Consider the following 25,345-nt stretch of genomic DNA (forward strand, 5'->3'; position numbering starts at 1 on the left):
CGCCGATGGGGACAGCGCTTAAGTTGCTGTAACTAGCGCCACTGAGGGGATGTCTTTTTCATACCCCTGAGCGATGCAAGTTCGATCGACTTCAGTAGTAGTGTAAACCTGTGCTCAGCTAACTGGGCTGTTTTAAAGAGTGTTGCCTTTTGGCATGTTCCATTAGCTGCTTCCCCATCTCTCCAAGACAAACATGTCTCCATTTAGGTGTGCCTCACCTTTACAAATACAGGATTTATTCCTCCTTTTGGAAGGAAGTGTTGTCCGGCAACTGGATGACATTACTCCTGATTTGCTTTACTTTGCGTTGCTTTACTACTGGGTTATGTGATTTGGGGCATGTCATGACCACTCTGTAATTCATTTTACTTGTTTGTAAAATTAGTATAATGGTTCCTAACTCAGAAAGGAGTTCTGAAGCTTAATTCATTTCTGTCTGCACAGCACCTGGAAATCCTAAAATAAAAGATGCTATAGAATTCCAAAATATTATCATCAGTACAATTATTATGCCTTATACTACTACCTGTTGTTGACCCTGTTTCCTGCACATGGCAACTCAGAATGTTATGAATGCTTTGGGGCCATTTTGTTGGCCAGCACTGTGATTTTGAATTAGTTTAAGAGTTTTAAAAGGCACATGATGGTCATTAAGTGTCCAAGTAGGCATTTTATCACGTGTTTTTGTTTTTGTGAATTTGTTGGCATCATATTGATGTTTGTGTGCCAGGATTGTGGAAGTGCTATGTTGCAATAGCATCAAGTATTTATTCTTATTGAAGGGTAATAGCTCAGACTCATTGAACCATGTGCAGGTTATAAATCAGACCTAAATTCTCCTGTGAAACCAATCCACAGTTTCCCATGCACAGATAGTTTGTACAAGGAGTAGGTACTTAAAAAGGTCAGCATTCTAGCCATTCTACAGTGCTATTATATTGGTTGTGTACTGTTTCAACAATGTTTCCACTGTTCCCTCTGTTTTCAGGGGTTTCAAATTCTGCTGTAAAAATTCACTCACATGGAATACAAAGACTCATAGACTCATAGACTCTAGGACTGGAAGGGACCTCGAGAGATTATCGAGTCCAGTCCCCTGCCCTCATGGCAGGACCAAATACTGTCTAGACCATCCCTGATAGACATTTATCTAACCTACTCTTAAATATCTCCAGAGATGGAGATTCCACAACCTCCCTAGGCAATTTATTCCAGTGTTTAACTACCCTGACAGTTAGGAACTTTTTCCTAATGTCCAACCTAAATCTCCCTTGCTGCAGTTTAAGCCCATTGCTTCTTGTTCTATCATTAGAGGCTAAGGTGAACAAGTTTTCTCCCTCCTCCTGATGACACCCTTTTAGATACCTGAAAACTGCTATCATGTCCCCTCTCAGTCTTCTCTTTTCCAAACTAAATAAACCCAATTCTTTCAGCCTTCCTTCATAGGTCATGTTCTCAAGACCTTTAATCATTCTTGTTGCTCTTCTCTGGACCCTCTCCAATTTCTCCACATCTTTCTTGAAATGCGGTGCCCAGAACTGGACACAATACTCCAGTTGAGGCCTAACCAGCGCAGAGTAGAGCGGAAGAATGACTTCTCGTGTCTTGTTTACAACACACCTGTTAATGCATCCCAGAATCACGTTTGCTTTTTTTGCAACAGTATCACACTGTTGACTCATATTTAGCTTGTGGTCCACTATGACCCCTAGATCTCTTTCTGCCATACTCCTTCCTAGACAGTCTCTTCCCATTCTGTATGTGTGAAACTGATTGTTCCTTCCTAAGTGGAGCACTTTGCATTTGTCTTTATTGAACTTCATCCGGTTTACCTCAGACCATTTCTCCAATTTGTCCAGATCATTTTGAATTTTGACCCTGTCCTCCAAAGCAGTTGCAATCCCTCCCAGTTTGGTATCGTCCGCAAACTTAATAAGCGTACTTTCTATGCCAACATCTAAGTCGTTGATGAAGATATTGAACAGAGCCGGTCCCAAAACAGACCCCTGCGGAACCCCACTTGTTATACCTTTCCAGCAGGATTGGGAGCCATTAATAACTACTCTCTGAGTACGGTTATCCAGCCAGTTATGCACCCACCTGATAGTAGCCCCATCTAAATTGTATTTGCCTAGTTTATCGATAAGGATATCATGCGAGACCGTATCAAATGCCTTACTAAAGTCTAGGTATACCACATCCACCGCTTCTCCCTTATCCACAAGACTCGTTATCCTATCAAAGAAAGCTATCAGATTGGTCTGACACGATTTGTTCTTTACAAATCCATGCTGGCTATTCCCTATCACCTTACCACCTTCCAAGTGTTTGCAGATGATTTCTTTAATTACTTGCTCCATTATCTTCCCTGGCACAGAAGTTAAACTAACTGGTCTGTAGTTTCCTGGGTTGTTTTTATTTCCCTTTTTATAGATGGGCACTATATTTGCCCTTTTCCAGTCTTCTGGAATCTCTCCCGTCTCCCATGACTTTCCAAAGATAATAGCTAGAGGCTCAGATACCTCCTCTATTAACTCCTTGAGTATTCTAGGATGCATTTCATCAGGCCCTGGTGACTTGCAGGCATCTAACTTTTCTAAGTGATTTTTAACTTGCTCTTTTTTTATTTTATCTTCTAAACCTACCCCCTTCCCATAAGCATTCAGTATGTTAGACATTCCTTCAGACTTCTCAGTGAAGACCGAAACAAAGAAGTCATTAAGCATCTCTGCCATTTCCAAGTTTCCTGTTACTGTTTCTCCCTCCTCACTGAGCAGTGGGCCTACCCTGTCCTTGGTCTTCCTCTTGCTCAACTCATTATTATTTGTTCTTACACACACAGAGTCAGCATCAGCTTCTGTGGGATTGCAGGATATAAGTCAATGCAGAATTTGGTCCATGGAGGATAAAATTAGGGAAAACATGTTGCTGTTCTAGCATATCAAGCACTGAGTGCTCAATTCAACTACCACTGAAGCCAATGAGAATATTTCCACTAAAGTTAATTGAACACAGAATCTGGCTCATAGACTGGAACTCTGCAGCCAACAACACATGTAAGCTGTAAACTTGTGGGTGCCATACACCGAGAACTGTTTTCCTGAAGAAAGTATTTTAAATATATAATTTTAGGCTTGAACCTGCAGTCTATACCCAGGTAAAGTTCCCACTTATGTCAGTGAGAGTTTTGACTTTATAAGGAATGCGGAATCAGGCCCTAAATGCTCTGTTGTTTTTGCTGTGATTCACCCTTTCAGGGAACACTGAATCCTGATCTTTGGCCTTGGCAGATAAGGAAAGGAAGAAATTAGTTTCTCTTTTGTTTTAAAATTAAATTATTTATAAGCTGTAGATCTACACACTTGAGGGCCACTCCTGCAAGGTGCTAAGCCCCTCTTTGGAGCTGGGGATGCTTATTATCTCACAGAAGCTGCTTAGCAGCTTAAGGATCAAATCCAAGTTCCATTAATGTTGTGGTATCAAATGCTACCAAATTCATGATCCATTTTGATCACTTTCATGGCCGTAGGGTTTTAAAATTGGTCAATTTCACATTTTCATCAGTTTACATCTGAAATTTCATAATGTTGTAACCATGGGCATCCCAACCCAAAAGGTACCCGGAAATTGGTCTGATCTTGCCCCTCCCAGAGCTGTCATGCAAGGGAAGGACAAGTTCTGTCCCTCCCCAGCCCAGCAGAGACAAGCAGTTAGAAGCCCCCTGGCTGAGGCACTCCAAGCAGCAGGGGGAGATCGGACCCTCCTCCACCAATCTCTTCCAACTGCAGGAACCTCCAGTGGTGGGCAGGGAGCTGCTTGCAGCAGGGGGAGGCCCTTGGACATAGGTCTAATCTCCACACCCCCCAGCTGCCATGCAAGGGAGGGATAAGTCCTCTCCCTCCCCAGCCCAGCAGGGACTTGCAGCTAGAAGCCCCCTGGCTGGGGCACTCCCACCAGCAAGGGGAGATCATATTTCATGGGGATGGGCTTATTTCACTGTCCATGACACATTTTTCATGGCCGTGAAATTGGTAGGGCGCTAACCATTTGTAATGAAAAGAAAACAAGGTCAGGTTGCCTTTAAAATAAAAATGTCATTGATTCAGCCAAAGTGAATTTAGATAGCTACATTTATGTTAATTGAATTAGGGCAGATCTACATTTAAAAATCTGCATTAGTGCAGCTGCACTGCTGCATTGCTTCAGGGAAGACGTTACTGTGGCGATGGGAGAGCTTCTCCTGTCAGAGTAGTTAATCCACCTCTGAGAGAGGCAGTAGCTATGTTGACTGGAGAAGACCACCCATCGACACAGCACTGTCTGCACTGAAGGTTAGATTGGAATAATTGTGTTACTCAGGGGCATGGATTTTTCACATCCTGAACAACATAATTATATCAGTGTAAGTTAGTAGTGTAGACCTGGCCTGAGAAATGAGTTTTTAAAACAATTTTTAGAAATCTCCATCACTGTTTCTGTAGTTTCATGTGGTGATCGTGAACGGTGTTGCCAACACTGAGGAAGAGAAGCCATTTTACTGGTACTTCCCAGGAAGTCCTATCTGCCAAAGTAGCTCAAAACACCAAAAGCTGACTTTAGAATTTGAATATACGAGAAAGATAGGAGACAGTCAATGCTGTCATATAAGTTGCCTCAGTACTTTCAGGATTTTATATGTGTGGTTAATTTAACAGTTCATTCCAATGCTGAGTTGCATTGCTTCTCTTTATTGACATTGACACCAAACTGTAAAGGTGGCAGCTTGGGCAGTTACTTATGTTTTTATTTAGAGGTGGCCTCAAATAATTCCCCAGATCCAAACTCCCTGAACTTGGTCGTTTCAGTCAGAATTCCTCTTTAGATGTCTTATAGTTAAATGGATACTGTCAACTGGAAATCTAGTCATTTTAAAAAAAGAGAGAGTTAAAAGTAGTTTCAATTACTTCTCTGTCCCTGGTTATCCCTGACAGTTGTTACTGGTTCACATTTAAATTAAAAAAAAAAAATGTTTTCCTCTAACCTGTTGCTGTGTGGAAGGCCCACATAAACAGGGACAACTGATTCTGTAACAGAGTATACAGGTGAATCAGTGAAAATGACGTTACAAAAGTGCTGTCCAATGCACAACAGTAGCAAATTTAGAAAAAAAGGAATTTCTCCCCCCAATCTCTTTCAGTTATAATAGGTGACAGGAAGCTCTAGCCGTGTATCCAAACATCAGATTGGGTCCTTTGCTTAGCGTCATGAGTATATAATGATACATATAGTGTGAAACTGAAAAAGTTGTCAGTTTTACCTACAATTAATGGATACTACAGAATCTGCAGTAAAGCACTTAGCAATTTTAAAGTAAAGCCATTTATTTTGCTAAACCAAATGTTGTGCAGTAGCTGCATTCACCAGAAACACAGTAATGCACCCCTCACATCAGGGAACCTGCACTGCACAGTGAAACAGCTCTGAAGTTCTGACAGTTCTAAAGCAAAAAGGCTGCAATACTGTTCCCACATGTGAATCTGAAGGCAGAATTTGACATGGTGATATTTGTGACCAAAAGCACCGTATTCACACCCTACACATTGTTCTATTAAATCTTTGTACAAAATATGCCTTGTGAGGCGATATTTGAAAAGTAATAACTCTATGATCAATAATATAATAGTGAAATATATATAGCAACATTATATGCAGGGCTGTCCATAGGTATTCTGGGGCCCTACGCAGCCCCCCCGTTGGGGTGTGTGTGGGGCCCCAGGCCTCTGTGGCAGGGGTGGGGCTGGCTTGGGGAGCCAGGAGTAACCATCACCCCTGCACTCACCGGTGGCGTGGCTGGGCCGGGTTGCTGCACTTCCCACTGCTGGGGCATGCAGACCCGACCCTGTTGTGGTCCTCAGGGGAGTGGGGGCAGGGCTGAGGCAGAGCAGGGGTGGGAAGAGGCAAGGCTGGGGCAGAGCTGGGGTGAGGACCATGGGGAAGAGGCAGAGCAGGGGCTGGAGCAGCACGTAGCCCCAAATTTCCTGGTGCCCTACATAGCTGCATACTTTGCATATGGGTGGGGACAGCCCTGTTTATATGTAAAGTTATGATTTCCCCCTCAGCAGTGTTACCTGTTCAAAACCAGCCCTGCCTAGGCAAAAAGTTGTTAACAAGGTCCATCCTAAACAAACGAAAGTGTGTTTACCTTAATTTACATATAAGTAGTAAACAGGGTCATCAAGACAGCAAGGGCAGGGGATGGCAGGGAATACAACAATTTGCATTTCAGCAAACACAAGTGGGGAAAAAATGAGTATGGAGCTTCCTTTGTCACTGGATTCCATGTCACCTTCTTCACTGCTTAAATAAATTTTAATCTGAGGGGTAACCTTCAGAAGAATCCACTTCAAAGATTCACTGGACTATAAAATAAAGGGTCAGAGAACCCCAAGTTGTCTCTTTGACTTCAGAAGACAAAGGCACCAGCACCTTTGGGCATCTGCGCGAGTTCCTGATCGAGAAGAAGGGCATTCACCATCTTGCTAGTACACTGTGGAAAAGAAAGGCCATCTTGAACAATGCCTTGAACCAAACTTTGCAAGATTAACTCTTATACTCGAATTCACTTAAATCCTATCTTCTTTTGTTAATAAACCCATTTTATTTTTAATCTAAACCAATCCAGTGCTATGTTTAAACTGAACTGGTTGATAACTCCAATTAAAGTAGCAAACTGTTGAATATTACCTCCTTAGAGGGGCAACAAACCATAATATGCCTCTGATTTTTCCAGGACAGGGCAGGATATTTCAGAACTCACATTTCTGGGAAAATTCAGGGCTGGAGAGAGTGTGGAGTCACCATACCAGTTGTTAACCACAGCTGTTGGAAATCTGTGGTATTGCAGGCAGGCGCCAGGATCCAAAAAGCATTGGAGCAGGGCTGCCCAGTACACAGACAGAGTGCATGCTTGTTGTTGACTATGGGCATCCCAGAAAGTGAGCTGGGGCAAGGCATTGTGAAGTACTTGGGGTTACAGGGTAAGAGGTGACACAATGCTTCATTCATCTGGATTGCACACCTGAATGTGACAATATTACTAGACTGATGTTGATTGTATCCTCCATTGTTGAATGCCTGAGGAGGATGCTGAAAAGAGAATAAAAGTGTTTATGAAAAACTAATAATCTTTTTAAAAATGTTTTAAAGAACAAATGACTTTACCAACATTAAAGAATAAAGTGCTCGTTTGATTGCAGAGGGGTTTTTGTAGTGCCTGAGACTGTTCTTTTTCATATAAATCAGAAGTGAGAACTTTGTTATACTGCTGCTGTAATCTCCAGTTTGTGGTGGTGTTATAAGTGCCACTGCTTCAAATCACTATTTGAAGTGTTATTGTGATAGCTCTATGGGTATGTCTTAACACTGTTCTTTATAGCCATGGAAATGTGAAAGCACAACAGGAAATGTGTTAAAATGAAAACCTGCATGACATACTTGTCATAGAGAAATGCTCTGAAAATGGTAATGACCTTAGATAGCATGATATACTCAGTCATTGAGCTGTACCGTTCTGCGTATCTGTTATTAATATAATATGAAATTGTTTCCTGGGTAATGATCCTTAAAGTAGAAATGCATTCTGAAGAGTCTAAGGCCCGTTATTCAATCGAGGGGGCCAAGCTAAAATGAAGTGTTAGAAATGAAATGTTTTCTCACCACTTTCCGATGTGATTGTGCTTTTTTAATTCCTTCAGTCAAGTGTATGTCAGCGGGATTACAGATACAGAACAAGAAAGAATTAAGGAAAGTGCTGCATACATTGCCAGAAGGAACCTCTTTGCTACAGGCGAAGGAATTAGTGCAACTAGAGTGGCCACTTCATCCTCTACAGAAGAGCAGCATGAAAAGAAGTCAAGGAAAGTAGCAATACGAGAGTCAGCTGAACGTCTGGCACTGAAGAAAACGGTAATAAGACACAAATGAATCCATGGAGTGTAAGAACTTTGGGCCTGGGATTGTTTTTTTTTTGCTTTTGTTTGTATAGCGTCTGGCACAATGGAGCATATCATGGCTGTCTAGCCAGCACCCAGCTCCCACTCTGCATGCTTGCATCATGCCAGGGGCAGACAACAGTCAATGGGGAAGCAGCCTCTTAGTCCTGCCCCTAAATCCTTCCAACTCTTATGCAACTTTCCAACAGTTGAGCCTTTCACTAAGGTTCCCCTCAGCCCTGGCCCTGCCTACAGACCAGCATCCCCCAGCCCTGCGACCTGGCTCTGTCCACAGACCAGATCTGCCTCCCTTGGCATCTGGCCCCACCCACAGATGGCTGATTTCTGTGTGCCTTGGAGGTGGCATCACTAGTAATTTTAGAAGACCATCTGGAAGCTGAAGAATATTGTCTGTCTGTCTAAGTAAGACGGATATATTAAGTATAATCTGGATTTTAAAATAAAAATAGCATTCTGCATATTGCCGTAGAAAAAGCCCTAAAACTTTTTGGGGTGTGGAACAGTAGTATACGTAAATGGTGAGTTTTATGATGAAATATTTCTGTTCTAGTTAGAAGAGACTGAGGAATTTCACAGAAAGCTGAATGAAGATAAACTTTTACACGCTCCTGAGTTTGTTATCAAGCCTCGTTCCCATACTGTCTGGGAGAAACAGAATGTCAAATTACATTGTACTGTGACTGGCTGGCCAGAACCCCGTCTTACATGGTAGGCTTGTATCTTCATCAGCAATACTGTTCTTGATTGCAAATATGCATTCTGAATTTGTAAATTCTCAGGAAATCTATGTGTGTGACACTGATGAAAGCGCAATGTAGATATGTGATCAATGCAAAGCAGTGATGAAAAAGCAAAGGCGTTCATGAGAAGCAGGAAAGAATGCCACACACCCTTATTCACAATGAGTAGCTTCTTACTCCATGAGTGGGCCCACTGATTTCAATACTTAGCATACTTTAAATTAAGCTGAGAGAACTCATAATGAACATACTCTGAGACTCTCCAGAAGTCCTCCAACAAAACAAAGGAAGACCAGATTTGACATTTTTTATATTTCTAAGATAAAAAACAAGCAGAGGCCATCCTCCCAGACCCCCTTCCCTTTTTAAAAACACTTTTCAGACCACCTTTCAGAGAAAGAAACATAAAGGTTACAAACAAGCTCAATTTAAAAAACAAATCCTTTGCAGATCGTCTTTAAGGTGCAAAGCTGCTGTTTTTTATAAAAATGTCCCAACTAACAAAAAAAAAAAAAAAGAAAACCAAGAAGAAAAAAATGGAAATAAAATAAAATACATTATCAAGGCCATCTCAAAGGGAATGTTTTTCTTTGAGGCATCAGAGAGTCTTTATTGTCTCTGGAGCATTAATGGCTACTGCGGTTAAGAGCAGCTACTTAGCTGCTGATTCAGTTAGTTTCTCTCCACGCGAGGATGCAAGCATGTTCCTGGAGGTCACATCATAATTATTTAAGTTATATGCCATAGATAGATTTAGAGCCTGATGCAAAGTCCATTAAACCCAGTGGGAATCTTTCCTTTCACTTCAGTGGGCTTTGGATCAAGGTTTTAGTCTAAGGGCTTTTCTCCACTTACCGTGGATCAATGCTGCAGCGATCGATCCACCAGGGGTTGATTTAGCAGGTTTAGTGAAGACCCGCTAAATCAACTGTCGATCGCTCTCCTGTCGACTCCAGTGCTCCACTGGAACAAGAAGCATAAGGTAAGTTGACAGAAGAGTTTCTCCCCGTTGACCTACTGTGGTGTAGACACTGCAATAAGTCGACCTAAGGTACATCGACTACAGCTACATTATTTATGTATCTGGAGTTGCATAACTCAGGTCAGCTTAACCCCGTAGTGCAGACTTGCCCTACGAGGTCCCAAAATGTTCTCTTACAGATGTGTGAGGCATAGATGAAAGTCTAAGTCTCTTGGATTAGTCTCTTTCCTGACTGGAATTTAATTTATGTTTAATTAGTGCTGAGCTGTGGAGCCTTTCTGTCTCTTTTTTTTAATCTGGCCTGGGCTATACAGAAGTACAATCAAGTTGTTGAGACAATTAGATGGGGACGTACTGGTGTTTTTTCAGACTTTAAATGGAATTTTATACTTGTTTTTATCTTATACAATACTTTGAGATTGTGTCTATCAAGCCATAAATATTTACAGCTAAGAGCTGACAGAAAATTAATTTATGTTCAGTACTAAGCATTAAAGTATCTATAAACTAGAACTGAAACTGCATTTGTGGAGGCATTAGAAAAACTGATAAAGACTAACACGACTACCACTCTGAAACCTGCTCTCATATCAGTACTTTAAATATTAAACAAATGTTTGGGTCTGCTGCCTGAATTATTTAGTATCCTACAGGAACTCTGCTGTACTTGTCATTTTATTTACTATCTATATTTCCTTAGCATTGTGCTTTTAGATAAATAGCTCACTACCAAAAATTTACCTAGGGGCCTGATCCAAAACCACTGAAGTTAATGGAAGTCTGAATTCAGATCAAGTGCTCTGCGGACAAATTGTTTCAGTTGTGTACAAATTTAATATTTTAGTTGCATTTATTCAAAAGATAATCTAAAACTGGTATTTCAGATCTGACTCATTTCGAACATAGGAAAACATCCAGTTTTGGATCAAAATTCGTAGCTGGAGCCCAGCCCTATAAGATGGATCCAAACCAAAACACCAGATTTGAACCCTTTTTAACTTCAGCTCAGATCCATCTTTAAATTATTCCAAAAGATTGACATATTTATTTTGCGCTAAATGAAGCTTTCAGATATATGCCCTTGCCTCTCATGTAAGTCAATGAGAGTATCCAACATGCATGCAAGGACAAACTGGCTCTTGAATTAAATTTGGGTAGTGGAAATTAGTACATTATTTTACTTCAAAGAGTCTGTATTTTGTGCTTAGTTACCAATGGAAAGAATGAATTCAGAGCCCTTACTGCAGGGGGGTTTGCTCAGGCATAAGAAGAGCACTGAACTGTATCTGATAACATTAATTCAGCATTTGTTAACCAAATGCCATTCACATATGCCAAGCCGTTGTTCATTATGTGAACAATGAAGAATTTTTGAATGCCATGGGTGACAAATTAAAAAGCTTCAGGGGCTTTCATTCTAGAAATCCTTAAAGTGTAATGCAGGTTCTTTAACTGGTGCAGTTTTATTGGCTCCATTGGAAAGAAGATATGAAAAACCAAGGATATTTGGGACTTGCGGTAGAAAGTAAAAGTTATTAGTGCATAATGATAATGGGCTGGTTGCAATCCAACATTTACTAACAATGTGGCTGTTCTGGAATTTATTTGACTTTCCAGAAATAACAAGTGGTCCTTCAAAAGTGTGAGGCAGATGAATATAAACCTGCCAAAAATGTAATCATTTATTTTTCATTAACATGATCATGAAAAGAAAAGGAGTGCAAGGATTCTAAAAACTGATATAATTCATTTAGGGTTTGATCCTGCACAGTGCTGAGCACTGAATGACCTCAATTCCTACAAACTTCAGTGGGTGCTCAGAACCCTGTCACAGTGTTTGATAGCTTGCTGGATTAAGTCCCTTGTTTTGTGTGTTATTGTCGGGGGAGCAGTGCACGTGGTCAGAGATAAATTCTGCATAGACTCCCTGCACATCCCCACGCAATGCAGCTGGGGAGCACCACTGACTAGTCCAGGGAAGAAGTGGTGGCAGTTGGCTCCACTGTTATGTAGATTTTCTGACCATTGTTCCCTGTAAGACAGGATACCAGAATAGCAGGGCAATAGTGCCTATCAAACAACTCTGGTGTCATGCACAATCTGAGGGATAGGATTTCTTCACCCCCCATCCCTGTGGAATACCCTTGCACCAAACCCATCTCTTTAGACTTTGCACTGAGAGGATGATCAGACTGAAAGTTAATGGGACTTGTGATGTTAACTCACTTAAGCATTTTTGAAAACCCCGCACTTAGCCCTGTGGCCATAAATTTGCTGATGTGAGTAATGTCTGTTATTCCCAACAGTAGGAAGACTTGAAAGGCAGCTTTCAATGTAAGGGTTGATTAGCAGCGATAGCTTTGGCTTGATCTGTTTCAAAAGTGAACACTATTATACTGGTTTCCCAAATAAAATAAGCTATACTGGAAAAAGGGCTTTTTTGTGGGTATAACTGTGTCTACCTGGGGGTTATACCAACATAGATTGGTAATGTAAGTTTTAAGTGTCATCTAGGCTTTAGACTGAATATATGGTGGTATAGGGAGCCACAGAGTTATTATTGTCATTGATATATAGAAGTCTGAAATATCTCACTTGTGGCTCCGCTACTCTTTAATAATATGATATTGATTGTAACCCAAACACCAAGCATTTGCCCTTTCATTGTAAATGATTTACAGTTCAGATTACTATATCTTGTTTTTGTTGTTCCATAGGTACAAAAACAATGTGCCCATCAATGTGCATACTCACCCTGGCAAGTATATCATTGAAAGTCGATATGGGATGCACTCACTGGAGATTAACAAGTAAGGGAGTACCAGATAATTAAATGATTTCAGTAAAAATGTTACTGTTGATTTACAACTGCCTTGTGTGTGTGTTTGTGTGTGTGTGTGTCTCTTGGGAGTTGAGGGATAAGAGCTACAAAATTGGTACAGTTGAGCAGAATAGTGTCTCCTAAAAATGTAAGAAGCTCTGATTCTCATCTATCAAGGATAAGCAGTCTTCCTAAGTGAGTTATAGCTGGATTGTAGTTCAATTTATAGTTGAGTCACAAATACTTGGGCTACTTTTGATACATCTGCCACCTTCTTCTCTTCCCATTTATAGTAGAAACATGATAAATAATATTGTCCAGGCTTACAGTTGTGACAAGAACAATATTTGATGATTTATTTAGCTCTATTTTCAAATACAAATCTTGGGTGTTAGTCTTACAGAAAAGAACAGTATTGGGTGCCACCCATGCAGAACAGGAAGAGTTTTAGCAATATTCCTCATCCAAATTGGGAAATTTTTGCAGTTGCCTGTATTCAAGAAATATTGAAACATGGAGACCTCTTTGTAATGTGAGGCTCCTTGAGTGATCAGTTCTGCCTTCAACATTCAAGTGCCTACTTTATAATAAAAATAATAAAATAATAATTGGAGACATACCTATCTCCTAGAACTGGAAGGGACCTTGAAATGTCATTGAGTCCAGCCCCCTGCCTTCACTAGCAGGACCAATTTTTGCCCCAGATCCCTCAGTGGCCCCCTCAAGGATTGAATTTACAACTCTGGGTTTAGCAGGCGAATGCTCAAACCACTGAGCTATCCCTCCCTCCACTTACCGTGCCTAAGTGCTGATTGGAGCATACAAATGTGAAATTTCGACATCATAGTAAGATTCTCACATTACAGAGTTCACCAAACAGTTCCCATAGGTCTCACATTAGACCTCTCTGCGGGATATAATAACATGGACTACATCCCAAGGATGATAATCAGTACATTTTTTTTCTACTTCTTCTATTAATTGATTCTCATCCTGAACTTCAAAAAGACATTTTAAAATAATTATTCCTCCTGTAGATTGGATTTGAGTCCTGGAGAAACTTAATATTTACTAACAATACCAGTTAGAAATACTTATCTCTTCAACATTATGTTCCCAACAGTTTTAACTTGTTCATGTATTTAATTCAGCTTTATTTCTTATTTCTTGAGCTAGCTTGTTTCAACATCTATGCAAGGTTTTTTATTTGTTTGTCTTTACTCTTCCATATCCACATGATGGAGAAAAGTATTAATATGTCATTAATTAAATAAAGAAACACACACATACTCCTTGCACATCGTACCAGGTGAAATTCAGAGAATTTGTTCAAATGAATAAAAGTGAACCTTCCCTTGGCATCTGTACAACATCTGGGAAGATGCTGAGCTCCTCCAGATGAAAGCTGAAAGTATTCAGCACTTCACAGTATCAAACCATTTGTAAGGAATATTGGATCTGATTCTTCTCTTATTACATCAGGAGTGAATCAGTTTAGTTAAATGGTGTTGTATTGATGTAAAGACTAGTGAGGGGAGACTCAAGCCCCTTCTGTACAATAATCTAAGGCCTGATCTTGTTTCCATTGAAATCAGTGGGAGTTCATGAGTATGGACTAAGTAAAAATGGAGAGGAGGGGGAATAAGTAGCTAAGTGAGTACTAACCAAATACTAGGTAAGGACATCAGGATTGCATCCCAAAACTTTTCAGAGTACAGTTTCGTAGATTCTTTACTGAAATGCTTTGACTGGCAAAACAAAACTGTGCTTACATGTAGTAAAGTTGTATTGTGAAGAAAAATAGTCGGCAACGTACAATTTTAGTTAGGAAATTTAATTAGGAGCCTGAGGAAAGGTTTAAAGAATTAAGAAACAAAGAAACTCTATAAAGACCACTTTTCTCTCTTTCACTGCCTCAGACCCTTCAATAACCACTCAGTCCCTTCCCTGTCCCTACCAGTCTGTTAATTTCCTGAATCCTTTTCAACTCCCTGCTGCTTTCCAATAGCTCTGGAAGAGTTTCTGCTGGCCTCTGGCCTCTACTGAATTCTACTTTGTGCTCTCTGGGACCGAGGCTGTGGCTACACTGGCAGTTTTGCAGCGCTGGTAGTTACAGCTGTGCTCATACAGCTGTGTACGGCCAGCGCTGCAGTGTGTCCACACTGACAGCGACCAGCGCTGCAGTGTGTCCACACTTGCACCAGTTGCAGCGCTGTTGTGAGTGGTGCATTGTGGGCAGCTATCCCACAGAGCAGTCCCATTTTGTCGCTGTGGGTTGTGGGAAGGGGACGGAAGGGTACGGGTCATTCCGTTCCTGTTCCAACGACCCCTGCTGCCAGGGAATCGGACCCCGCGCCTAAGAGGGCCCCGCACCTTAGGCACCTTTTTAATTTTTTTTTTTTTTAAACTTACCCGTCCCGGCTGCCGTCTGCTCCATGGTCCCGCTCCTTTGAGAGAAGCGCCGGCGGGAGCACGGCATGGCCTCGCTCTCCCAGCTAGAGCTCCAGCCAGGCGCGGGGCTTGCGGCGCTCCGGCGCGGGCTCCAGACATGAGAATGGGGCGGCGGGGCTTTGTCGCGCTCGGCCAGGAGAGCGGAGTCGCAGAGAGTTTGACATTTGAATTCAGCACAGACAAGGACTAAACAAATGGAATATGATTAGGTGTTTGGACATGATCAGTAGAGTTGTGTGAAGGGTGAATTGGGGAATGAATTGGATGTTTGCATGGAAGGAATAGGGCGTACTAAAGGGCAGGAAGAAGGGAAAGAGGAATGGGGATCTAATGAGAGGTTATAGGTAAGGCTCCGTGTTTGTCACAGAGGTCACGGAATCTGTGACTTTCTGTGTCTTCTGCAGCGGCCCATGCAGATGGCCTGGGAGCCGCCTGAGCAGCTTGGGCAGCCCTATGGCCAGTTGCACTGGCTGCTGCTGGGGCAGTCTCAGGCTCCCCCACCCCAGCAGTAGGAGTTGGGTGGGGGAGTGCTCAGAGCTGGGGGTTGGGTGTGGGGTGGTGTTTACCTGAGGGGATGGGGGCTCCCCATAAGGGCAACAGAAACTTTGCTTCTTCAGCTCCTAGCTCCATGTGCTGCCTCCACCCGCAGGCACCGTCCCCACAGCTCCCATTGGCCGCAGTTCCCAACCAATGGGAGCAGCAGAACTGGGACTTGGGGTGGAGCAGAGGCAGCACACGGAGCTAGGAGCTGGAGGTCGCTGCTTCCAGGAACTAAGTAAGGAGCCTTCCCCAGCTCCACCAGCACCCATTGCACCCCCTGGGCCACCCTCCCCAGCACCTGAGGTGCCCTCCGAACTGCCACCTCCCCAAATTTTAGTCAGAGGCATATAGTAAAAATCATGGTCAGGTCATGGGCCGTGAATTTTAGTTTACTGCCCAGGACATCTCCATTACTTTTACTAAAAATACACAAAAACGTAGCCTTAGTTATAGGTAAGAAAGCACACCCATGCTCGTTGCTGAAGAGAATAAAGGTGGGAGATAAGCAAATCGTACAAACAAATCCAAGCATAATGAACATTCAAGTTCAAGTCATTATGGAGAATGGATAAAGGTTCAAGCAAATTCTACTTTTAAGACCAATTCACTTCTTCTAGTTAATGACTAAAGGAGGCTTGTGCTTTCAAAAATCTCATAATGCCCAGTCCAGCACTCCTCACTCATGGCCTGCTTCAAAATCCATTTAAATAAATGACAGTCTAAGTTTAATCAGGTGTAATTTATATTGACTTCAATGGGAGTTTTACCTGACTAAGGTTTAGGCCCCTTGTTAATTGAATGAGAGAGAAAAGCATTTAAATCAACACTGAGTAACCATTTGCTACATTAACTTGTGAAAATAATGTTTATAAAATGATGTTTTGATATCAAGCATAGATCCTAGAAATGCCAAAGAGTACTAGGTGTCCTGCCTAATCTTTTGCATCATTTCAGATGTGATTTTGAAGACACCGCTCAGTATCGAGCTTCTGCCATGAATGTTAAAGGAGAACTTTCAGCTTATGCTTCCCTTGTGGTAAAGAGTAGGTTTGCAGGACATATTTCCTTTGATTTTTCTTTGAGGGGGCACATTAAAAATTCTGTTTACGTGGCTCAAAGTGCTGATTATTTCTAGATGATTAGTGACTAGAGTTGTTCTCTTTTTTATAGGATATAAGGGAGAGTTTGATGAAAGTTATTTTCATGCTGGAACTGTTACCATGCCTCTCAGCTGTAAGTTCAAAAAATGTGTTTGTCTGACCTAAACCTTTAAAAATTGTGCCATTGTGACAAAACAACCAAGCAGATTATTTGGTGGCATTGTTTAGAAACAAAATGGGTCTGATTTTCAGAAGCTCTGAACAGCTGCAACTTCAGCTGAAGTTATTGAGAGCAGCAGATGCTCAGCACCTCTGAAAGTCAGACCTTGTATGATATAAACTGATGTTATCTCTTGGTGTCCACAGCAATTTTTGTTTATTTTACAACTGTTTACGGTACTTATCTGATAGAATAGTGAGATAGACACTGATACATGCTTTGTGTTTATACCTTTGGCACTGTACTTAGCTCTGGAATATAAAAGATCAAAGAAAGAGGTGGAAGCCTCATCCCTTGAAATCTGTAAGACTAGACTGGATAAAACATTAGAGGACAGTCTTGCATTGGCTTCATGGGAGGGACTGGATGACTTGATAGTTCTTGTTCATCTCTAACTTCTGTGATTTCATGATTTCATGAGGACAAGCAATAGAGATCAAATAGTCAGAACCTGAAGTTAAGTATTCTAGATATAAGTAATCAGTGGACCAGATCCTCAGCTGGTATCCAAGTAGCTCCACCAAAACCAATGGGGATATGCTGATTTACACCAGCTGAGGATCTGGCCTTATATTTAGAATTACTTTAAAGTTTTGCATAAGTATATTGAAATTTGAGGAGTTGTAGCAATGCTACTCACCAAATAATGTATATTGGACCTGCTTTTGCAAGGCACTGGGAGCTCTGTATTTGGAAGATTTGAAAGAAGGGGGATTTGGGGTGTTTTTATTATTATTATTATTGTGGCAATGTAGTAATAATGTGAGGGATCTGCTATCAAAATATAGAAGGTTCCATTTATATACAGTAGCTTTTGCTGGTTTTTGTCATTTATCACTACAAAAAGATAAAAAAATCAAATAATCAGACAATTTTCTTTACACAGTTGGTGTTACCCCCCATGGCTATGCTTCCAAGTTTGAAATCCACTTTGTTGACAAGTTTGAGGTATCCTTTGGAAGAGAAGGAGAGACAATGAGTCTGGGTTGTACAGTTATCATTCATCCCGACATTAAGCGCTTCCACCCAGAGATCCAGTGGTACAGGAATGGTAAGCACATATTACAAAATGAATTTTAAACTTGTCTGACACAGAGCTTCATTCCCTTTCATATCCAATTGAAGAATGAAAAGAGGAAATATAAGGGTATATTATAGCTGTAAGATATAGTATAAAAACAAGAGGGAAATGTTAATGAATTTTTTTTTCAAAATTTTCCCTTTTTTAATTAAAATGGCAAAATTTTGAAATGCAAAAAATTTCAATTAGCTCTACAGTTGGTCAAAAATTAGAGGAAAAGTTTGGGAAAATATCTTTGAATTTTTCCCTTTTCTATTCAATTTTTTTAAATCTCAAACATTTCAACCAGCTTTAGTATCTGTTTAGCCATTCAGTGCTTGTGACTTTTGTTATTCATTGATATGTTGAAACCTCTCTTAACTGATCACTCCAGAGACTGAGAAAAATCAGTTGCTTAATGGAGTTAGATTACTGAAGTCAGTGTAAAATAGGTATGAAAGAAGAATTAGAAATACTTTTGTGATTCTCTTTTAAGATAGGAAGTTGTATAATACAGATGATCTCTTGTACAGGTTTCATTGTATTTAGGAATAGGTTCAATTCAGTCATCTCTTATTATAGAACTCTCTAATCTCTAGGTGTTCTTATTAAACCATCCAAATGGGTCCAGATGCACTGGAGTGGGGAGCGGGCTACGTTAACCCTTGCTCATGCTAACAAGGAGGATGAAGGTCTTTACACTCTTCGTGTGGTCATGGGGGACTACTATGAACAGTACAGTGCTTATGTCTTTGTTCGAGGTAAGGTCTGGTGATGTTACCCTATGAAGAAAGCAGGATAACTAAACAAAGTGAGGAGAAATCAATCCCATTAATTTCAGCTTTTTTTCAAATGAAAACAGTGTAATTATTGAAAACTGTGGGATACTTTTAAAGAGCTTGTTAATAAAGACGGACAAAATGCTGTGACATTGAAGAAATGTCAGTTGTTTAGCATTATAATTTCCCATTATTGTCATATGGAAAACTTGATAAGATACCTCATACCTGGGTGGCACCGCAATGTTCTTGAGGGTCTTTGGACCCTACTGATACCACCATTATTCAGATGAGCAAATAGCCTGTGGACAGTGATGAGCACTAATGATAAAGAGGAGAAACCCATGTAACAAATTATGAATATATTATTTTGGCCATTTTGTTGCTAACTACAGCTGATTGTTTTAACCAAGATACTCTGCAATAACTCTTTGGCTCGCTTTAACACACAGTGTAATAAGCTAAAGTACATTAGGAAGTTTATGAGGCAAGTAAAGTGTAGAAGTTATTTAAAATTCAGAACCCACTAAAAGATTAGTTTTCTGTCTATCTTGGTTTTATATTCTTGTACATTGATAAACTTCGTAGATTTTCTCTTAGAGAGAATGTCCCTTTAAAAAGAGCCTTGATTATCAGATTTCACTGCTCCATGCACTGCTTCTAAATCTGTCTCAGCTGCTGAAGGCAGCTGAAGTGTGTAATGCTAATCCTAAAGGCTCTTGAAATTCTTGGCTCTGTGAACATGCCCAGAATGGCGCCACTTTGCCAAATATAGCAGAACCTGGTGATATGCAGATTACAGCCTGCCTGGAGATCATGACTAAAGCAGTCATACTCACAAATTGTAGAAAGAACCCATCAAAAGGTTTGTTTGTGACCTCACAATAAAATAGAAAGATGGGAAAACAGACATATCAAAAGTTGTGTTGGTATATACGTAAATTATCATTTTTGTTAGTATACCGCTACCCCTCTATAACGTGACCCGATATAACACGGGTTCGCATATAGCACGGTAGCAGCCGGGCTCCGGTGGTGCTTTAAAGGGTCCAGGGCTCCGGCTGCTGCGGGGAGCCCAGAGCCCTTTAAATCACCACTGGAGCCCTGCCCCCGCTACTCTGGGGTTCCAGCAGCAGGGCTTGGGCAGTGCTTTAAAGGGTCTGGGGCTCCGGCTGCTGTTGGGAGCCCCAGGCCCTTTAAGTCACTGCTGGAGCCCTGCTGCCACTACCGCGGGGCTGCAGCAGCGGGGCTGGGCTGGTGATTTAAAGGGCCTGGGTTCCCTGCAGTGGCCAGAGCATGGAGCTCTTTAAATCACCGCCAGAGCCCTTTCACTGCTACCTACAGGGCTGTGGCAGCAGGGCTGGGCTGGTGATTTAAAGGGCCCAGGGCTCCCCACGGCCGGAGCCCGGAGCTCTTTAAATCACCGCTGGAGCCCTGCTGCTGCTACCCTGATATAACAGCATTTCACCTATATAGTGGTAGGGATTTTTGGCTCCCCATGTCCGCGTTATATTGGGGTAGTGGTGTATTTCATCTCTTGGATGAGACAGAGAATTGAGGTCTTAACTAATTGTGACCATTAAAGGTCACATAGCACTTTTTGTAAGAGTATGGAAGTAGCTTTGGTATCCTGGCAAATTCAGATTAGGTGAATTACAGTCTTGCTTATTTAAATTCCTCCTACAGTTTCAATTGGATAATACATACTTCACTTCCTGTCCTAAACAGTTGTGTAATGATGCTACATACAGTTTATCAGCTGCCATATTTACTCTGAAGTGGTTACCCTTATAGAAATTCCCATCTATAGGCCCCCAACTTGTGAGGTGCAGAGCACTGCGCAGGATCAGGCCCCTATTTTAAGTGCATTAGTAAAGTTTCTGAAGTGTTTTGTGAGCCTCCTGTACTACTGTACACTGGTCACCAGTAGGCATGAAATCCTGACCCTACTGAAATCAGTGGGAGTTTTACCATAGTTATTTCCTAATCTAACTATTGGAGAGGAAGTGTAGTACTCAGATACCACTGTGTGTAGGGCCCTACCCAATTCAAGGTCCATTTTTGAAAATTCCATCATCATAGCATTTAAAAAGTCTTGAATTTCATGATTTCAGATATTTAAATCTTAAATTTCACAGTGTTGTAACAACCGGGAATATGTATTTTTAAAACAGCAAATTATAAAGCCCTTAAGACTCAGCTGTTTCTCAAACTGGGGGTCCCGACCAAAAAGAGGGGTGGAAAGCTATTGTGGGGGGTAGTGGTATTGCCACCCTTTCTTCTGCACTGCCAGGGGCGGCTCCAGGCCCCAGCACGCCGAGCGAGTGCTTGGGGCGGCAAGCCAATGGGGGTGCTCTGCCAGTCACCGCAAGGGCGGCAGGCAGGCTGCCTTTGGTGGCACGCCTGCGGGAGATTCGCCAAAGCCGCGGGACCAGCGGACCCTCCGCAGGCAAGCCGCCAAAGGCAGCCTTCCTGCTGCGCTTGGGGTGGCAAAATGCCTAGAGCCGCCCCTGTGCACTGCCTTCAGAGCTCGGTGCCAGAGAGTGGTGGCTGCTGGCTGGGCGCCTAGCTCTGAAGGCTGTGCCCCCACCAGCAGCAGCACAGAGATAAGGGTGGTATGGTATGGTATGGTGGCAGCAGTATTGCCATCCTTATTTCTGCGCTGCTGCTGGTGGTCATGCTGCCTTCAGAGCTGGGCGCCTGGCCAGCAGCTGCTGCTCTCCAGCTGCCCAGCTCTGAAGGGTAGGGTAAAAGTACACAAAAGTCCAGATTTCACGGGGGAGACCAGATTTCATGGTCTGTGACATGTTTTTCATGGCTGTGAATTTGGCAGGGCCCTATGTGTAAATATTGGCAAGTAAAGGCCTTTAAATGTTGACCACTAGATGTACATTGAAGATTTACTATTATTGCTATTAATAATGCTTATTACTGAATTATATTTAATGGATTATCTATTGTGTAAATAGTAGTTTTTAAAGATAACACCAATGCTGTGATAGAACAGGAAAAAAGTCATATAGAAGCCAGGCTCAGTAACAGTGGCATAGCTCCAAAATCTCCCAAATTATACTACAATACCTGCAAGGAAAAACAGTGTAATATGGTCTTTTCCAAAGCTTTAATTTAGAGTTCTGAATGATCTTTTCATGTGGTTATTTTGGAGCTAGAAAGAATAAGGGTTGGAAACATTGTAAATAAGATCTTTATAATAAATAATGTTATAATACCCTGGGATCCAGCAGTTTTAAAACTTTTGATTCTAGATAGACTGTAAAAATGTTTACTTAGCAGAGATGTACCGTTTTCCTTCAAGTGTGGGGCTCCTTTTTGTCTAGCTCTAACCCATGCCCTTGTCCTGTGAAGAAGCTCACAACAGGACTGGGAAAATGCCAGGAGTAATTGGACAAACTGATGTTGATCCAGAAAGAAACAATGCCTCTTGTATGAAAACTTGTCACGCAGTCTTCTTGGAAAGGTTACAAAATGTTTATTTTCCCCACAAATATGCTGATAAACATACAGCTACACAAACAAGTCATGTCCCACAAATGAGGATACAGTTGCATAAACATTTTTAGTCCCCTATATCTAGCACTACACTTCGGCATTTAAAGTTTTTGATAAGATTTACCTAAAAACAGACTCCACAGAATCAAAATCAGGGCGCCTCTGACACATAGGCCCAGACTTGTAATAAACATTTGACAGGAAGTACATATATACCCTTCTTCAGTTTATTTTCCAGAATGAGTCTGTCTAAAGTAGTAATAGATAGACCTCAAAGGGTCTTTCTTGATAAGCATCCTTGCTTATCAGAAGTCCTTGTACCTAAATGTCTTCTAATTTATTCTGGATTTGCACTGTTGACTTCAGTGTTTTTACTCCTGATTCACACTAATGGAAGTGAGACCAGAATCAAACCCCTTCAGTCAGTTCCAGGTTTACAATGGCATCAAAGGCACTGGGGCACCAGATCCACACTGGGAAGGGACCCATTACAGAACTGTCTAACCCATCCACATGGCTGAGTCTGGCCCCTTGCCTAGGGCAGTCCAGCGTCCGGGTCTTACTGTCTGAGCGGCTCCCAGCCAGCAAGTCCCACTCACTTGTTAGGGGGCTTGCTGCCCAGCACCTGGGCTCTGCCATGTGGGCTGGGCAGGACTGCTGGCTGGTGGGTGCGACCAGGTCAGGTGCGCTCCAGCTCCGAGAGATCTCTGCTATCCACCACCTGTGGGGCACCGCCTGTCTTCCTGGGGGCTGAACTGCCTGGGACCAATGCAGAGGTTGGTGCGGTCTCTGCCAGTGGGGGGAGTAGTGTGGGGAGATTGGCTGGGCTGTGCCAGGCAAATGGGTCCTGAGGTAGCCTGGCCTGGACAGATCCCACTCCTGTTCCGGCCCGGCTGATTGTGCTGCTCCCAAGGGGCTGGAACAATCCCTGCCCTGGGACTGGCCCCGGCCGCACTGCTGATTTAGCCCCACAGACACAGTCGCCTCCCAGCAGGGCTGGTGAGTGTGGCCAGGGGGCAGAGCACAGGGGAATGGGTCTCTGGGGGCCTGTGGCAGGGTGCTGGGCAGTGAGGGGGCAGAGGCACTGGGCAGTGGCTGGGTGCAGGAGGTTTGTGTCTTTTGGGATGGTAGGCAGTGGGGAGTCTGTGAGGGAGGCATGGACAATGGGGAAGGTTTGTATGTTTTGGGGTGCTGGGCATAGGGGGGCTTGTGGAGAGGTGCTGGGCAGTGGGAGGTGGGAGAGGTCTGTGTGTGGTGTGACACTGGGCTGTGGGGGAGTCTATGTGGGGTGCTGTGCAGTTGTGGTCGGGCTGTGGGTGGGGCAATGGAGGGGTCTGTGGATGGGGGGACACTGGGCAGGGTGGTGGTGGTTTGCAAGGCGCTGTGCAGTTGTTGTGGGGTGGTCTGTTGGGAGGGGTCTCTGGGCAGGGGGACATTGGACATAGGAGCTTGTTGGGAGGGGTCTTTGGGTAGGGGGGCACTGGGCATAGGGGGCAGGGTGGGGAGGCGGTGTGATATGTGGCGCAAGCTGCCCCCGAGGACAGAAGGGGTGCACTGGCAGCACAGGGCTGGGCAGGCCAGTGTTAATCTGGTGGCTGCCAGTTTGTAAATGGTGCCCTCGTGCTGGGCTGGACCCACTTGTCCCCAACCGGCCCTTCACTCTGGGGACTGACTCCTCCTGTCTCACTGTGCCATGCCTCATTGCCGCCATGGGGGCCCACAAATATGTTTGGCACAAAAGATTTATCTGGCCCTGTCTTCAATCTAAAAAACTGGGCAGGAAAGCTCAAGAGAATACATTTTCTTGTGCCAGCCCCAGTGATTCCTGCCCCCTAGTGGACTGAATATCCTATAAGAATAGCTTTTCTTCCAAGCCCAACCAGAACAAGCAAAGAAGGGAGGATGATGGGGGGAAGGGGTGAAAATGAGAAAGGAAATAAGAAATTTCCATTTATATTCACATTTTGAACAAAAAATATATTCAGAATTTTTCAGATTTCAAAGAATGGCTTGGACTGAGTTTGGGATTGGTTTCTGGTTATTTATTTTATCCAACCTTTTTATGGAATTCATCAATGTTTCTGTTATCCTTCCCAAATCACCCACCACAGTTCATCCATCTAAAATAGAGTTGTATCTCCTTAAAAAATACGTCTTCTTCCCCACCTGCAAAGTTCAGTAGTCTAGCAAACAATCATTTCATGAAGATGATTGTTTCCAGGGGCAGCCTGGCTAAAACTATACCTTTTAAGAGGAACACTCTGTCTACCCAGCTGTTGCTGGGGTTGGGGGCGGGGAGTCTGAAACTGAATAACATTTCATCAACTTGTAATTTCATCATAAAACATGTCAGTGAGCTCACAAAAGTGTACCATATCACTCTTTGTCCTTGAAAACTACAACACTCTAGATCCAAACAACATTGCCTGAGCTACAGTCCAGTGCTAAGAGAACAGAGTTTGATATTTTACTTCATTAGAGCAACAGGATGATATTTAATCATCCAAGAGATTTCACTTGAAGTATGGTAGTATCTTAATCAAGATGCCACATTCCTGATTTGGTTTGTTTTAGAGGGCCTCGATCAATGATTACAATATGCTGCAACATACTGGATGTTAGTAAATATTGATAAAAGAAAAAGAAATCTATAGTAATATGGAAGATGTAGGACCCAATCCTGGTCCCACTGAAGTGAGTGGTAAAACTTTCATTGGTTTCAGTGGGAACAGAGTTTGGCTCTTAAAGAGTAACTTTGAAAAAACCGTGACTCAGATTAAAAATGTAAATCTCCATCTTCATAGATGCAGATGCCGAAATGCCAGGAGCCCCGGCTTCGCCACTGGATGTGGAGTGCTTGGATGCTAACAAAGATTATGTCATCATCTCCTGGAAACAACCTGCTGTTGATGGAGGAAGCCCCATCCTTGGATACTTTATTGATAAGTCAGTATTTATGACAAACTATACCTACTAATGTATTGCTGATCATTATTATTCAACAGCCTAATCATAATTTAGTGGCATAGAATGCTATATTGTCATTTGTAGCTCTTCTTAATAGCTAAAAAAACTGCTTTTCTTTTTCTGATTCAGACTCCTAGGGCCTAATTTTATTTCCATTAAGTTTAGTGGGATTTGGTTTGGGCCC

At 42.4% G+C, this 25,345-nt stretch overlaps 1 protein-coding gene across 2 annotated transcripts in view; it reads left to right on the top strand.

Moving 5' to 3' along the window:
* Positions 1-25,345, top strand: part of MYOM1 (myomesin 1) — a 105,564-nt gene that overhangs the window by 21,213 nt on the left and 59,006 nt on the right. For both annotated transcript variants that reach the window (XM_075062950.1, XM_075062951.1), the window contains exons 4-11: positions 7,734-7,944; positions 8,542-8,699; positions 12,431-12,523; positions 16,480-16,568; positions 16,696-16,758; positions 17,732-17,896; positions 18,505-18,666; positions 24,999-25,140. In XM_075062950.1, the coding sequence (XP_074919051.1) occupies positions 7,734-7,944; positions 8,542-8,699; positions 12,431-12,523; positions 16,480-16,568; positions 16,696-16,758; positions 17,732-17,896; positions 18,505-18,666; positions 24,999-25,140 (1,083 nt within the window). The remainder of the gene's footprint in view (positions 1-7,733; positions 7,945-8,541; positions 8,700-12,430; positions 12,524-16,479; positions 16,569-16,695; positions 16,759-17,731; positions 17,897-18,504; positions 18,667-24,998; positions 25,141-25,345) is intronic.

The sequence above is a fragment of the Chelonoidis abingdonii genome, chromosome 2 (assembly GCF_003597395.2).
Source record: "Chelonoidis abingdonii isolate Lonesome George chromosome 2, CheloAbing_2.0, whole genome shotgun sequence".
In the NCBI taxonomy this organism is placed as follows: Eukaryota; Metazoa; Chordata; order Testudines; family Testudinidae; genus Chelonoidis; species Chelonoidis abingdonii.